At 46.8% G+C, this 14,050-nt stretch overlaps 1 protein-coding gene across 3 annotated transcripts in view; it reads left to right on the plus strand.

Annotated features, from left to right (window-relative positions):
* EHBP1L1 (EH domain binding protein 1 like 1) overlaps nt 1–14,050 on the plus strand; it is a 56,850-nt gene that overhangs the window by 28,523 nt on the left and 14,277 nt on the right. For 2 of the 3 annotated variants that reach the window (XM_087705315.1, XM_087705316.1), the window contains 6 exons: nt 1,252–2,836; nt 3,359–3,528; nt 4,434–4,482; nt 6,919–7,989; nt 8,876–8,924; nt 9,662–9,738. In XM_087705315.1, the coding sequence (XP_087561441.1) occupies nt 1,252–2,836; nt 3,359–3,528; nt 4,434–4,482; nt 6,919–7,989; nt 8,876–8,924; nt 9,662–9,738 (3,001 nt within the window). The remainder of the gene's footprint in view (nt 1–1,251; nt 2,837–3,358; nt 3,529–4,433; nt 4,483–6,918; nt 7,990–8,875; nt 8,925–9,661; nt 9,739–14,050) is intronic. The other variant, XM_087705317.1, reaches the window with a different exon arrangement.

The raw sequence follows: 14,050 nt of genomic DNA on the forward strand, positions 1-14,050 counted from the left end.
TAGGACTCTTTTTTTGCATGACCATTATGCAAATCCATTGCCAGTTTTTGCCAAAAAATCAGAAGTAACTACCAGTTTTGGAGTCGAAAATGTGATCGCACACAATTGTGTGACTACGGGATGTGGCAAACGGTCGCAAGTCCAGTCTGATTGCCATAGGGAGATCAGTCGTAACTTCAAAAGGTCACTAAGTGACCAGTCGTAAATTGAGGACTACCTGGCCATAGTCAGATGGAAGAATTTATCTTTGAATTGTCTCTAGGAGAAGTAGAACTCGGGAATAGAAGCCCCCGTTTTAATTAAACGTCATTCAGTGGGGGCTGAGATTCTCTCTCCTGTCCTTCCAACTCCATGAAAATTAAGTTCTTTAATATAAAGGCTAGAAAATCAAAGGGAACTTATGGAACAAGAAATAGGAGATACAGGAAGATAAGGTGGTAAAAAAAAAGAATTGAAAATAAAATGCAGATAGAAGATTTCACTGGGGTTTATAGTCACAAAGAAAAAGCAGAGATAAGGGGAGATCTCCCAAAAAACCACAGGTTAGTAAGGAAAGGAGAAGAACAGGGAAAACCCTGGGGAAAGTTACTAGAATAATAAAAGTAAATACCCTGAAGAAAAGATATAATAACCACAAAAACAGGAAAAAAGTAATTAGGGGAATGGTGGGGAGGAAGAAGAAAAAAGAATTAAAAGTGGAATTTTTGAGAGCCCAAAAGAAAATGGCTAAAAGAGGGAGAAAAAAAGTTACATTAATGGACTAAAGAGTATAGTAGTAAGATGGTTATGTAGCTAATTAAGAAATAAAGAAATTACAGTATATTGTTAAGCGTAGAAAAAAATTGAAAGAAACACTCTCTAGGTTTAAATTGAATTAGAGGATATATACACTGTTTGTAGTAAAATAAATCCATGGAGAAAATAAGAAAGGAGAATTTGGTGAAACTGAAGGGGCAATTGAAGATATTGTTTATGTAGTAAGAAAAAATAATTATACAGATGAAAAATAATGGAAGAGAATTATTTGGCTGAAAGTGAAAAGACTATGATGTAAAATGGACCTTATAAATGAGAAGAGGAAAACGCTTTGCTCCTATAATATGTATAATTTGTACTAATTTTTTGTCAAAAAAAACGAATGGAAAAAAAGAAAAAAAGAAAATTAAGTTCTTTCATATTTTGTTCACTACAGGAACCATTTGGGGGACCCCAAATTCAGAATATCTCTCTTTTTTTCCCCCCATCCTCCAGGCCAACTGATATCTGGAAACCCAGAGAGGACCGCGCGGTTTCTCCACCCCCCAGGAGAAAAAGTACGCCGAAGGAATCTGTGAAAAGACTCCTTTCACCGCCCTTTACACCCAAGGATGCGCCCGTGCGGAAACGCAAACTGGGGAAGGCGACGGGGTCCTCGGACCCCACAACGCCTGCCGTGGAGACCCCCACAATTTTGGAAGATAACCTGGTTCCTCCTCTTCCCGCGCCTGTTATCCTGGATAACCCACCCTTGGAAAAACCAGGATACGAGAGTCTCAGCGCAGTGGCTCCCTTTCCGCCATCGTCCGGACAACCCGTGGTGATGTATTTTATGGAGGACGCGGCCCTCGCCCAACCCGATCCTGTCGTTCTCCACAGCGGGCCGGATTCCCAAGGATTGTCTTCAGATGCCGCGTACCTGGCGCTTTCTCCTTCTCTTGGGGGTCCGTCGACGGCAGCGTGGGATTTTCGGCAAGGGACAACTGGCGAAATCCAGGATGGGGCGGAAGAAGTGTTGACCGCTGTTCTGAAAGCCTCGAGCGATGGCGTTCCCTCAGAACCGGTGGAAGACACAGAGATGGTCACGGAGGAAGAAGAGCTGGCCAAAGACAGGTTGGGGGGCACTGAGGCAGGGGTTTTGGAGTTTCCAGCTGAGAAGGAAGAGGAGGAGGAGGAGGGTGAGGTGGAAAGGCAGGAAATCTGGAGAGGAGACGAGCCCTTCGCACCTCCCACACAAACCCTTCTTGAAGAAGAGGTGCTCCGGATCGTGGATGAGGCAGACGGCAGCTCCTCGCAAGTTGACGTTCCTCAGGGCAAAATTTCTCCTGCGTCCTCCTCACTGGTGATGGAGGACGAGGAAAGCAGGCGGGTTCTCTCTTCGCCGTCGAAGATCGGTAGTGAAGACATGGCCGGGGAGTCCCTGAGGGACACGCCCCATTGCCCTCCCGCTGTTGTGCCTGACCTGGAAGAAGTTAGGAAAACTGAGAGGGACGTGGCACCCCAAAGCCCTCTAGAAGAGCCAACGCTCCAGACGGAAAGTGAGGACGAGGGAGCCAAGGACAAGAGGAACGCAGAAGGAAGTGGAGTCTCCGAGCGGGATGTGGAGCAGACGCCTGAAATGGAGCGTTCTGTGATCGAGGATGGAGGCCAAGATGACGGTTGGAAGAAATGTTCAGAAGAAGTCCTAGAAGGTCCCATGCTGGAGGACCCCAACGTCCTTCTGAATGGGAGCCCGGAGGCTTTGAGCCAAACACGCCCGGACAGTCCAGAGGCTGGGAGCTTAGGGTCACCTTGGGCTGGTGATCCCCTACAGTCTTCCCGGAACGTCCCCTGCAGCCAAAGTCTGCCAGACCACAGAGAAGGAAGCCTAGAGAGTCCTTCCGAAGGGGATGGTTTGACCCAGCGACCCACGGAGACAGAAGCGGTCACGCCCCACGCCTCCAGCCCGCCTGCATTTCAGGATACTACCCTGCCTGCCCCAGGTCCCTGTGGGAGTGCTGGGCCCTGCCAGGAAGCCCCGGTGCTGAGCCCCATATCCTGTGGCGCAGCCCCCCCTTTGGGACCCGAAGGGAAAGACCAGGTATAGACAGCCGTGGTCCGTCCCCTTCTTTTCCTCCGTGGTTGCTTCCCTTGAGCCCTGTGAGACTTTCATTAATTTGGGTTGGGTGGATGGTGGCTTCGGCCTGGGCACAACGGCGATGTTGGCGATGCCACAAGGAGGGGAGGGAGGGCAGCGGGTGGGTGGTCCGAGAAAGGGCAGAGACCCCAAAGGGTCTTTCTTTGATGGCTTCCTCTCCCGTCTTTGGAAGAGCTTTACAGCTCCCGCTGCTTTAAGAAAGTTTAAACCAGTGTTTCTCAACCTTGGCAACTTGAAGATGTCTGGACTTCAACTCCCAGAATTCCCCAGCCAGCATTTGCTGGCTGGGGAATTCTGGGAGTTGAAGTCCGGGCATCTTCAAGTTGCCAAGGTTGAGAAACACTGGTTTAAAACATCCTTAAAGATCCAGACATCCTTTTTTCTTTTCTTTTTTTTTTGAACTATTACCATTTGGCAGCCGGTACAGGACAATAAAATTTTAATTTTGGCTTCTCCTCTCTTCAGGCAGACTCCCTCAGCAGCCCCACTCTGGTAAACTCCAGCCATTGCTTGCTACAGTGGTGCCAGGAAGTGACGGCCGGCCACCGGGGAGTCCGTGTGACCAACTTCACCACGTCCTGGCGCAACGGTCTGGCGTTCTGTGCCATTCTGCACCACTTCCATCCTGAGAAGATGTGAGTTGTGTCGAGAAACCCCACTCTGTATCCAACAGAGTTTACCGATCTGCAGTCGGTATTAACATTTCGGGTAGTCCTCGGCTTGTGACCACAACGAAGGCCCTGATTTCTGTCGTTAAGCGAGACGTCCGTTCAGTGAGGTTCACCCCGTTTCACAACCTCTCTTGCCTCGGGTGTTACGGCGATCTGAGGAGAAACCAGGTTGTTAAGTGAATCGGTTCCATTGATAAGTTAGAAATGCAGTTGTTAAGTGAATCACTCCAGTTGATGTTAGAAATCTGGTCGTTAAGTGAATCACTTCCATTGATAAGTTAGACCCAGTTGTTAAGTGAATCACTCCAGTTGATGTTAGAAATCTGGTTGTTAAGTGAATCACTTCCATTGATAAGTTAAACCCAGTTGTTAAGTGAATAACTTCAGTTGATGTTAGAAATCTGGTTGTTAAGTGAATCACTTCCATTGATTAGTTAGACCCAGTTGTTAAGTGAATCATTCCAGTTGATGTTAGAAATCAAGTCGTTAAGTGAATCACTTCCATTGATAAGTTAGACCCAGTTGTTAAGTGAACCCGGCTTCCCCCATGGACTTTGCTTATCAGAAGGTTGCAAAATCACGTGACTGTGGGACACTGCAGCCGTCGTAAATATGAGTCAGTTGCCAAGGGTCCGAATTTTGACCACATGACCATGGGGATGTGGCAACGGTTGTAAGTGTGAAAAACGGTCCTGAGTCCCTATTTTTCAGTGCCGTCGTAACTTTGAATGGTCACTAAACAAACTGCTATAAGTCGGGACAGCCTGTATCTCCCTCTTCCAGCCCCCCTCTACCCAATAGAAATGAATTATCTGAGAATATTTACAACAATATTCTCATTTTTTCCCCCTACTTTCTTTTCTCTTCAGCAACTACGAAGCTCTGGATCCCCTCGACATCAAAGAGAACAATAAATTGGTGAGTCGGGCTTCGAACTCGCTACACCACCTTGTCAAGCGGTTGCGAAAGACCCTGGTTTCCCCCCCTTCCCTCCTTCCAGTGGCCAAAAATCATTCTCCTTTTCTCAGATTCGTTCTCCGAAATGAGATGAGAAAATGAAGAAGTGAGCAATCCAGATTTGGGGGGGTTAATGGACAATTTTGCCCTCTTTTGTCAGCCTCAGTCTTTCCACCTGTAAAATGGGCAGACTTTTGAGAGATCCTCGCACACAGAAGAGTCTTGGGGAACATTTTGGGGTGAAGGGAGCCCAGATTATATTAAATAATGTTGTCATTAAGAGTCGCGTGGCAGGATGATGGATAGATATAGAATACATTTCAATCTGGGATTTGTCTTATTAAAAACAGGAAAATAGAGGTAGAAATTAGAAATTGGGAAAACATCATTATTTTTCAAACAAAGTTTTTTTAAATTTTTTGTTAGATATTTTAATTCCTTTTATAAACAAAGTATTGTCCCCCCCTTTACATCTTCTGTATCCATAGTACATTTTACATCATATTTCCATTTTACATTTCGCTCATCTAATTTTTATTTCATATTCTCCCGCTTAATTTTAATTTCTTGTTAATATTAGACAGTATCATTGTTTGCCTCTCAAAAATAATCAAATTTAACATATCATTTCCATTTATTATTCTATTTTACTACTAATAACATATATCCTCAAGTTTAATTTTGTATAATAAACATTTCATTTAATTAGTCCTTCACCATTAGTAATTTTAATTTATATCCCTCGCATTGTATTGCATATATACCATTGGCTATATATTAATCCCATCTTTGCTATTTCAGAAATTGGGGAAACATCATTAAGTGTACTGTCACATAATATAATTCACTATAATAGGCTCAATAGTAATAACTGGGAGAGGGATTTTGGAGTCCTAGTGGACAACCATTTAAATATGAGCCAGCCGTGTGCAGCAGCTGCCAAAAAAGCCAACACAGTTCTAGGCTGCATCAACAGAGGGATAGAATCAAGATCACGTGAAGTGTTAATACCGCTTTATAAGGCCACACCTGGAATCCTGCATCCAGTTTTGGTCGCCACGATTTAGAAAAGATGTGGAGACTCTAGAAAGAGTGCAGAGAAGAGCAACCAAGAGGATTAGGGGACTGGAAGCTAAAACATATAAAGAACGGTTGCAGGAACTGGGTATGTCTAGTTTGATGAAAAGAAGGACCAGGGAAGACATGATAGCAGTCTTCCAATATCTCAGGGGCTGCCCCAAAGAAGAGGGAGTCAAGCTGTTCTCCAAAGCACCCGAAGGCAGAACAAGAAGCAATGGGTGGAAACTAATCAAGGAAAGAAGCAACTTAGAACTAAGGAGAAATTTCCTGACAGTCAGAACAATTAATCAGTGGAACAGAAATTGCCTCCAGAAGTTGTGAGTGCTCCAACACTGGAAGTTTATAAGAAGATGTTGGACAGCCATTTGTCTGAAGTGGCGTAGGATTTAATGCTAAGCAGGGGGTTGGACTAGAAGACCTCCAAGATCCCTTTCCAACTCTGTTATTCTATCATTACTATGTAAATGTAAATGTTAAAAGTTGGAAGATTACGCCAAAAGTCAATAAGAGTTGAAATACTAAAAAGGGCAGGAGATGATGGATAGATATAGAATACTTTTTAACATGGGGTTCATTTTATTAAAAATTAGAAAACAGAGGTAGCAATTAGAAAGTGGGAAGATATTATGTGGATATCACATAAATATAACTTACTACAATTACTAAGTATACGTAAATGTTAGAAGTTAGAAGCGAAGTACTACGTATACAAACAGTATTAGTATTGTTATTAGTATTGTACATAAAGTAAATTGACCCAGACAATATACTGTTCACTAAGTAATACAATATAATACAAAACAATACAATACAATAGCAGAGTTGGAAGGGACCTTGGAGGTCTTCTAGTCCAACCCCCTGCCTAGGCAGGAAACTCTATACCGTTCCAGACAAATGGCTATCCAACCTCTTCTTAAAGATTTCCAGTTTTGGGGCATTCACAACTTCTGGAGGCAATTTCTCTTCCACTGATTAATTGTCAGGAAATTTCTCCTCAGTTCTAAGTTGCTTCTCTCCTTGATTAGTTTCCCCCCATTGCTTCTTGTTCTGCCCTCGGGTGCTTTGGAGAATAGCTTGACTCCCTCTTCTTTGGGGCTGCCCCTGAGATATTGGAACACTGCTATCATGTCTCCCCTAGTCCTTCTTTGCATTAAACTAGACATTATGTAATCATGTATGTTAAAGAAAGAAACTATAAATAAAATTAATGTAGGTAGTCCTCAAAAGGTCGTGAAAGGGGGCTGAATTTCAGAAATGTCTCAGCAACAGAAACGTTGAGCGCAGTTGTGATCGTAAGTTTTCTCCTTCCCTTTTCAGGCCTTTGACGGCTTTGCCACCTTGGGCATCTCGCGGCTGATGGACCCGGCAGATATGGTCTTCTTGACGGTGCCGGATCGGTTGATTGTCATGACGTACCTTTGCCAGATACGGGCCTTTTTCACTGGACAGGAACTCAAAGTGGTACAGTTTGCCAGCCACAGTAGCGAGACCACTTACAAAGTGGGCAAATTTGACACAGATCCCTCGGGATCCGTCGACCCTGCTGTGTTTTACTCCCAACATCTGCAAAAAAACGCGGAGAAGGCCGGGAAAATAGACGCCAAGGGGGATTCTGGGGAAACAGCAAGATTGGAGGAGAGGCAGAAAGCAGAAGGGGACTCTGATCTCCTGGAGGATTCTGGGAAGCCTGAAGAGGCAAACGAGGCAAAGGATTCTGGGAATGAAGCCGTCGCAGAGACTGTCCCCCACAAGGAGAGCGAGGCGCAGCCGGGCGTGGAGCTGAATGGCTCGGGAGCCGCCGGCAGCGTCATCTCCGTAGGGCCAGAAGTCAAAAATGGAGTTGCCCCTGAAGAAAAGAAAACAGTATTTCTTGATCCGGTGGATTATAAACCCCGCGAGAACGTGGCCGACGAGATCAGCCCAAATTCGCCGCGTCTTCTAGCGGACATCTCCAAACCCGACAGGTTGATCAACGGGGCCCCTCCAGCTTTGGAACGGGAGGATTCTGGGGGTGAAACCCCAAGGCATGATGGGAAAGGACTGGCCAACGGCTCCTCAGGTGTCCCCAGCCAGGACCCAGGGGATTCTGGGAAATGCGAGGCAGAGGTAGAGAAGATTGATAAGGAGGAGAAGGTTGTTGCACCTCCCCGGCTCAAACGGCTCGCCTCCCGGGGCAGCGTGGAGCGTCCCCTGCAGCGCGCCCCCTCGGCGGGCAACACAGGTCCTGTACCGCCACCCCGGGCCCACTCCATCAAGTCCGCCTTTACTCACATGCGCGACGCAGACCTGGTGAAGAAGCGACGGTCACGAATGAAGAGCGGGTCCTTCTCGGGGGAGGAGGCAGAAGGAGGCGGGCCGACGGAGGAATCTAGCCCGCGACGGATGGCGGTGAGTGATGCCCGGAGGGCGGTTTGGAAAATAGTTGTGTTGACTGGGTTAACACATTGTTGATTTTTGGGGTTCAAGTACTCCTTGACATACAGCCACAATCGAGCCCAAACTTTTCATTGCTGAGCAAGACAGTTGTTAAATGTGTTTTGCTCCATTTTACGACCTTCCTCGTTGTTCAGTGAATCACTGCTGTTGTGAAGTTAATATAGCTCGTCCCCAACGTACGACCACCGCTGGGCCAAAAATTCACGTTGCCTGTGTGACAAAACTTGTTGCGCCCGCACGATACGACTTTTCTTCCCACGGTTGTTAAGCGAATCACTGCAGTCCTTAAGTGAGTACCCCGGTGGTTAAGAGAATCTGATTTGCCCCTGGACGTTGCTTGTCAGACAATCGCAAACGGGGACCCCGTTACCGTCATAAATATGAGTCAGTCACCAAGCATCCGGATTTCGATCGCGGGACCGTAGGGGATGCTGCAGCGGTCGTAAGTGTGAATAACGGTCCAAAGTCCTTCCCTCCCCCCCAGGGCCATTGTAGCAATAGCAATAGCAGTTAGACTTATATACTGCTTCATAGGGCTTTCAGCCCTCTCTAAGCGGTTTACAGAGTCAGCATATTGCCCCCAACAACAATCCGGGTCCTCATTTTACCCACCTCGGAAGAATGGAAGGCTGAGTCAACCCTGAGCCGGTGAGATTTGAACAGCTGAAGTAGCCTGCAGTGCTGCATTTAACCACTGCGCCACCTCGGCTCTTAACTCGGCTTGTAACTTTGAATGGTCACTGAACGAACAGTTGTAAGTGGAGGATTGCCTTTGGTTTGCTGGGATCGAATGCTCTCTGGGTTGAGAATCAGGGCCTTCTATTCTCTTTTCTTCCAGGACGATGTTTGCAACGAGACGACAAAATCCCGGCAAACGAAACAACAAGGTGAGTTGGGGCGGAGTGTCTACAAAAGGGTTGGAAATAAATATTATTGAGGGCAACAGCCTAGGACAGTGAAAGCTAACCTTTTTGGCATCGCGTGCCAAAAGCGGGGGGAGGGCAGGGGGGGGGGCGTGCGCAGGTGTGCCTACACCCATCCACCCCCCCGCACATCCACACGCGACCAGCACTCTCCAACTGCTTTTGCCATGCTTTTTTCGCCCTCCCCAGGCTCCAGAGGCTTTCTAGGAGCCTGGGGAGGGTGAAAACAGCCTCCCCTGCTTCCTGGGAAGCCTTCCGGAAACTTCAGTAGCTTCCCGAGGGCGAAAAATGGCTCTACGGGCAACCTGGAAGTTTAGGAACGGTGACTTCCAGTTTGCTCATAGGGCCGTTTTTGGCCCTCCGGAGGCTTCAGGGAAGCCTCCGGAGGGCCAAAAACGGCCCTACGAGCAAATCAGGAGTCTCTTCCTGAAGTTCTAGTTTGCCCGTAGGGCCGTTTTTTTGCGCTCTGGAGGGCGAAAAACGGCCTTAGAAGAAGGCCAAAGTCAGCTGGCCAGCGCATGCGCGCTGGAGCTAACAGGGCAAGGCCTTGCGTGCCCTAACAAATGGCTCGGGTGCCACAGATGCCATAGGTTCACCACAACGGGCCTAGGAAAAAGGGTTTGCGTCATGAGACAAGGGGGGGACACATGGGACACACTATTAAAAATTGCCAAGACTAATTTTTGCTTTCTTCTTTGCAGCCTCTCCCGTCATTCCTTACCGGGAGCAAACTCTCGACTCTGAAATGAAAAACAGCCACCACGAAGAAGAAATTCCAGTAAGAGGCAGAATGAGGGGAGAGTAGATGATTTATTTTTATTTTTGGGTGGGGGGAGAGTAAGAGTTTGGCCCAGGAGTGAAAGCACGAGGCTAGAAAGTGGGGTGTGTGAATTCTAGTCCTGCCTTAGCCATGAAAGCCAGTTGAGTGACTTTGGGCCAATCACCAGGAGACTGGGAGTTCTAGTTCCACTTTAGGCATCCAAGCCAGCAGAGTGACTTTTGCCAATCACCAGGTGACAGTGAGTTCTAGTTCCGCTTTAGGCATCCAAGCCAGCAGAGTGACTTTTGGCCAATCACCAGGAGACTGGGAGTTCTAGTCCTGCTTTAGGCATCCAAGCCAGCTGGGTGACTTTCACCAATCACCAGAAGACTGGGAGTTCTAGTCCTGCTTTAGCCATGAAATCCAGCTGGGTGATTTTGCGTCAGTCCCTCTTTCTGTCACAGGCCATCCCACCTCACAGGGTTGTCGTTGTCGTGGGGAAAACAACAGAAGAAATATTTTGTGTGTGTGTGTGTGTGTGTGTTGTATTTGTGCTGATAAATAAATAAAGGGAGACTAGTATAGATCTATTTCAAGCTATTTAGCTCTCATCAGCTAGCCATACCCTTACTGGGATTGGAACTAGCTGATGAGAGCTAAATAGCTTGAAATAGATCTATACTAGTCTCCCTTTATTTATTTATCAGCACAAATACAACACAAATGTAACAAAAGGCAACAGTAAAAATATTGGGTTTCTGTCTGGATGGTCTCTTATGACGAGCCGATGGACAGAGAATGGAAGCAGTGAACTTCCTCCCATATTTGGGCATACCAGGGGTTGTGATTTTTATATATATAGAATTTTAGAATTTAGAATTTTATTAGAATTTGTAGGCCGCCCTTTTCCCTGAGGGGACTCAGGGCGGCTCACACAAAAACTGGGAAGGGGGAATACAGACATTAGGACAAAACATGTAATAAAATAGCAAGCAACATACATTCATCATTCGGGAGGGGTAACTATCCTATCCCCAGGCCTGACGGGCGAGCCAGTTCTTCAAGGCTATGCAGAAGGCTTGGACGGTGGAGAGGGTACGAATCTCCACGGGGAGCTCGTTCCAAAGGGTCGGGGCTACTGCTGAGAAGGCCCTCCTCCTTGTAGTTGCCAGCCGACACTGGCTGGCCGATGGAATACGGAGGAGGCCTAATCTATGGGATCTTATCGGTCGCAGGGATGTAATTGGCAGAAGGCGGTCTCTCAAGTATCCAGATCCACTGCCATGTAGGGCTTTATGGGTGATTAATAGCACCTTGAAGCGCATCCGGAGATCAACAGGTAGCCAGCGCAGCTCGCGGAGGATAGGTGTTATGCGGGTGAATCGGGGTGCACCCGCAATCACTCGCGCGGCTGCATTCTGCACTAGCTGAAGTCGCCGGATGCTCCTCAAGGGCAGCCCCATGTAGAGCACATTGCAGTATTCCAGCCTAGAGGTCACAAGGGCCCGAGTGACTGTTGTGAGAGCCTCCCGATTCAGGTAGGGTCGCAACTGGCGCACCAGGCGAACCTGGGCGAATGCCCCCCTGGTCACAGCCGTTAAGTGGTGGTCAAATGACAGCTGTGGATCCAGGAGGACTCCCAAGTTGCGAACCCTCTCTGAGGGGTATAAAATTTGACCCCCCAGCCTGAGTGTTGGAATGGTAGCCAAATCTTTGGGAGGGAAACACAACAGCCACTCGGTCTTTTCTGGGTTGAGCACAAGCTTGTTAACCCTCATCCAGTCCATAACGGCCTCAAGGCCCCGGTTCATCACGTCTACCGCTTCATTGAGTTGGCACGGGGCGGACAGATACAATTGAGTATCGTCCGCATATTGATGGTATCTAATCCCGTGCCTGCGGATGATCTCTCCCAGCGGTTTCATGTAGATGTTGAATAGTAGGGGGGATAAGACCGAGCCCTGAGGCACCCCATAATTTAGGGGCCTAGGGGACGATCTCTGCCCCCCCACTAACACTGACTGTGACCTGTCCGAGAGGTAGGAGGAGAACCACCGTAGCACGGTGCCTCCCACTCCCACCTCCCGCAGTCGTCGCAGAAGGATACCATGGTCGATGGTATCGAAAGCCGCTGAGAGGTCAAGGAAGACCAGGATGGAGGAACGTCCTTCATCTCTGGCTCTCCAGAGATCATCCATCAATGCGACCAAAGCGGTTTCTGTGCTGTAACCGGGCCTGAAGCCTGACTGGAAGGGGTCTAGGTAGTTTGCTTCCTCCAAGGACCGTTGGAGCTGGAAGGCCACCACCTTCTCAACAACCTTCCCCAGGAAGGGAAGGTTGGAGACTGGACGATAGCTATTAAGAACAGCTGGATCCAAGGATGGTTTCTTCAGGAGGGGTCTCACCACCGCCGCTTTCAGTGTGGCGGGGAAGTTCCCCTCCCGAAGGGAGGCGGTTACAACCGCCTGGATCCAGCCTCGTGTCACCTCACTGCAGTTAGTAACCAGCCATGAGGGACACGGATCCAGGACGCAGGTGGAGGTACTTACAGCTCTCATGGCCTTGTCCACATCCCCGGGGGTAACGTCCTGAAACTCAACCCAGAGCTGTTCTACTTGGTCCCCCTGCGCCTCGGCTATATGTATGTGTGTGTGTGTGTGTGTGTGTGTGTGTGTGTGTGTGTGTGTGTGTTTTTGTTTTTTTTTTAATTTGTGCTGATAAATAAATAAAGGGAGACTAGTATAGATCTATTTCAAGCTATTTAGCTCTCATCAGCTAGCCATACCCTTACTGGAATATAACAAAGGCAACAGTAAAAATATTGGGTTTCTGTCGTGATGGACTCTTGTGACGAGCCGATTGACAGATGATGGAAGCAGTTAGCTTCCTCCCATAATTGGGGCTTACCAGGGGTTGTAAAAATCTAATATATATATATATATTTCTTTTCCCTTTTCTTCCACCCTGGTATCTTGTTAATTCAGATTGAAGTATTTTCACTTTAGATCTTTCTTGTTCCAATGAAGCATGAAGACTGGCAACCTGTAAAGTGCAATATATATATTGCATTTGTGCTGATAAATAAATAAAGGGAGACTAGTATAGATCTATTTCAAGCTGTTTAGCTCTCATCAGCTAGCCATACCCTTACTGGGATTTGAACCTGTGCTGTATTACATATTAGGCAGTCGTGTTAGCCACTAAGAGTTGTTTGTAAAAATTATAAAGGCAAGATATAAATAAACATATGAAAAAAATTCATTTCTGCAACATGGAACCACAAGGTTGAGCTGCAAAAAAAAAGATTTTTTAAAAAAAAATCCAGATGTAAAATTAACTCCAGGAAGTTTGGACAGGAAGGAAGTTGGTGGCCTGGCCCTTTGTAAAACAGGAATTGTAATACAAAGTTTAACATCTAAAACAGGAATTGTAAAACAAAGTTTAACATCTGAGCAGTTTATTTTGCATTCTCATGTCCAAAGTTCCTTATTTTTGCTATTAATTTGAAAGCCAGGCACCGAATATCTGATCACATTCAAATTAAAATGTAAAAGATTTCAGATGTAAATGAATCTAAATTTTAAAATGTAGCTTTGCACAGAATTTACTTTCTTTTTTTTAAAAAAAAACATTTAAATTAAACTGAAGTTTAAAAAGCCGAGCTTGTCGATCAGAAAGGTCGGCAGTTGGGCGGTTCGAATCCCTAGCGCCGCCTAACGGAGTGAGCCCCCGTTACTTGTCCCAGCTTCTGCTAGCAGTTCGAAAGCAGGTTAAAAAATGCAAGTAGAAAAATAGGAACCACCTTTGGTGGGAAGGGAACACCGTTCCGTGCGCCTTCGGCGTTTAGTCATGCCGGCCACATGACCACGGAGACGTCTTCAGACAGCGCTGGCTCTTTGGCTTTGAAAGGAGATGAGCATCGCCCCCTAGAGCCGGGAACGACTAGCACATATGTGCGAGGGGAACCTTTACCTTTAACTTAGGTTTAAAAACCTAGCGTTAAAATGAATTTAATTTCAAACGTAACATTTAAATGGTTTTCGTGAATGACCATTCACTTAACGAACGCCGTGTTTTTTTCTTAAGTATCTTGGGAAATAAAAAGTTTGTAAAATGGAGTGACTCACTTAACAATCACCTGGCTTAGCACCTGAAATTCTGCCCCCCCCCCCAAATGCCATCCTAAATAAGCCTTCCTGTATACCTAGAGATCATTTAGTCCAACCCCTTATGGTGCCCATTCTGCTGGTCACACACATTCAAATCTCTCTTCCGGGTTTGCACAACACGTTCAAAAACCAAATGAGAAATTTCCCTTCAGGCCAGGGAT

This window comes from Thamnophis sirtalis, unplaced genomic scaffold (assembly GCF_051295495.1).
Source record: "Thamnophis sirtalis isolate CommonGarterSnake01/CBP01778 unplaced genomic scaffold, rThaSir2_p1.2 scaffold_2, whole genome shotgun sequence".
NCBI lineage: Eukaryota > Metazoa > Chordata > Lepidosauria > Squamata > Natricidae > Thamnophis > Thamnophis sirtalis.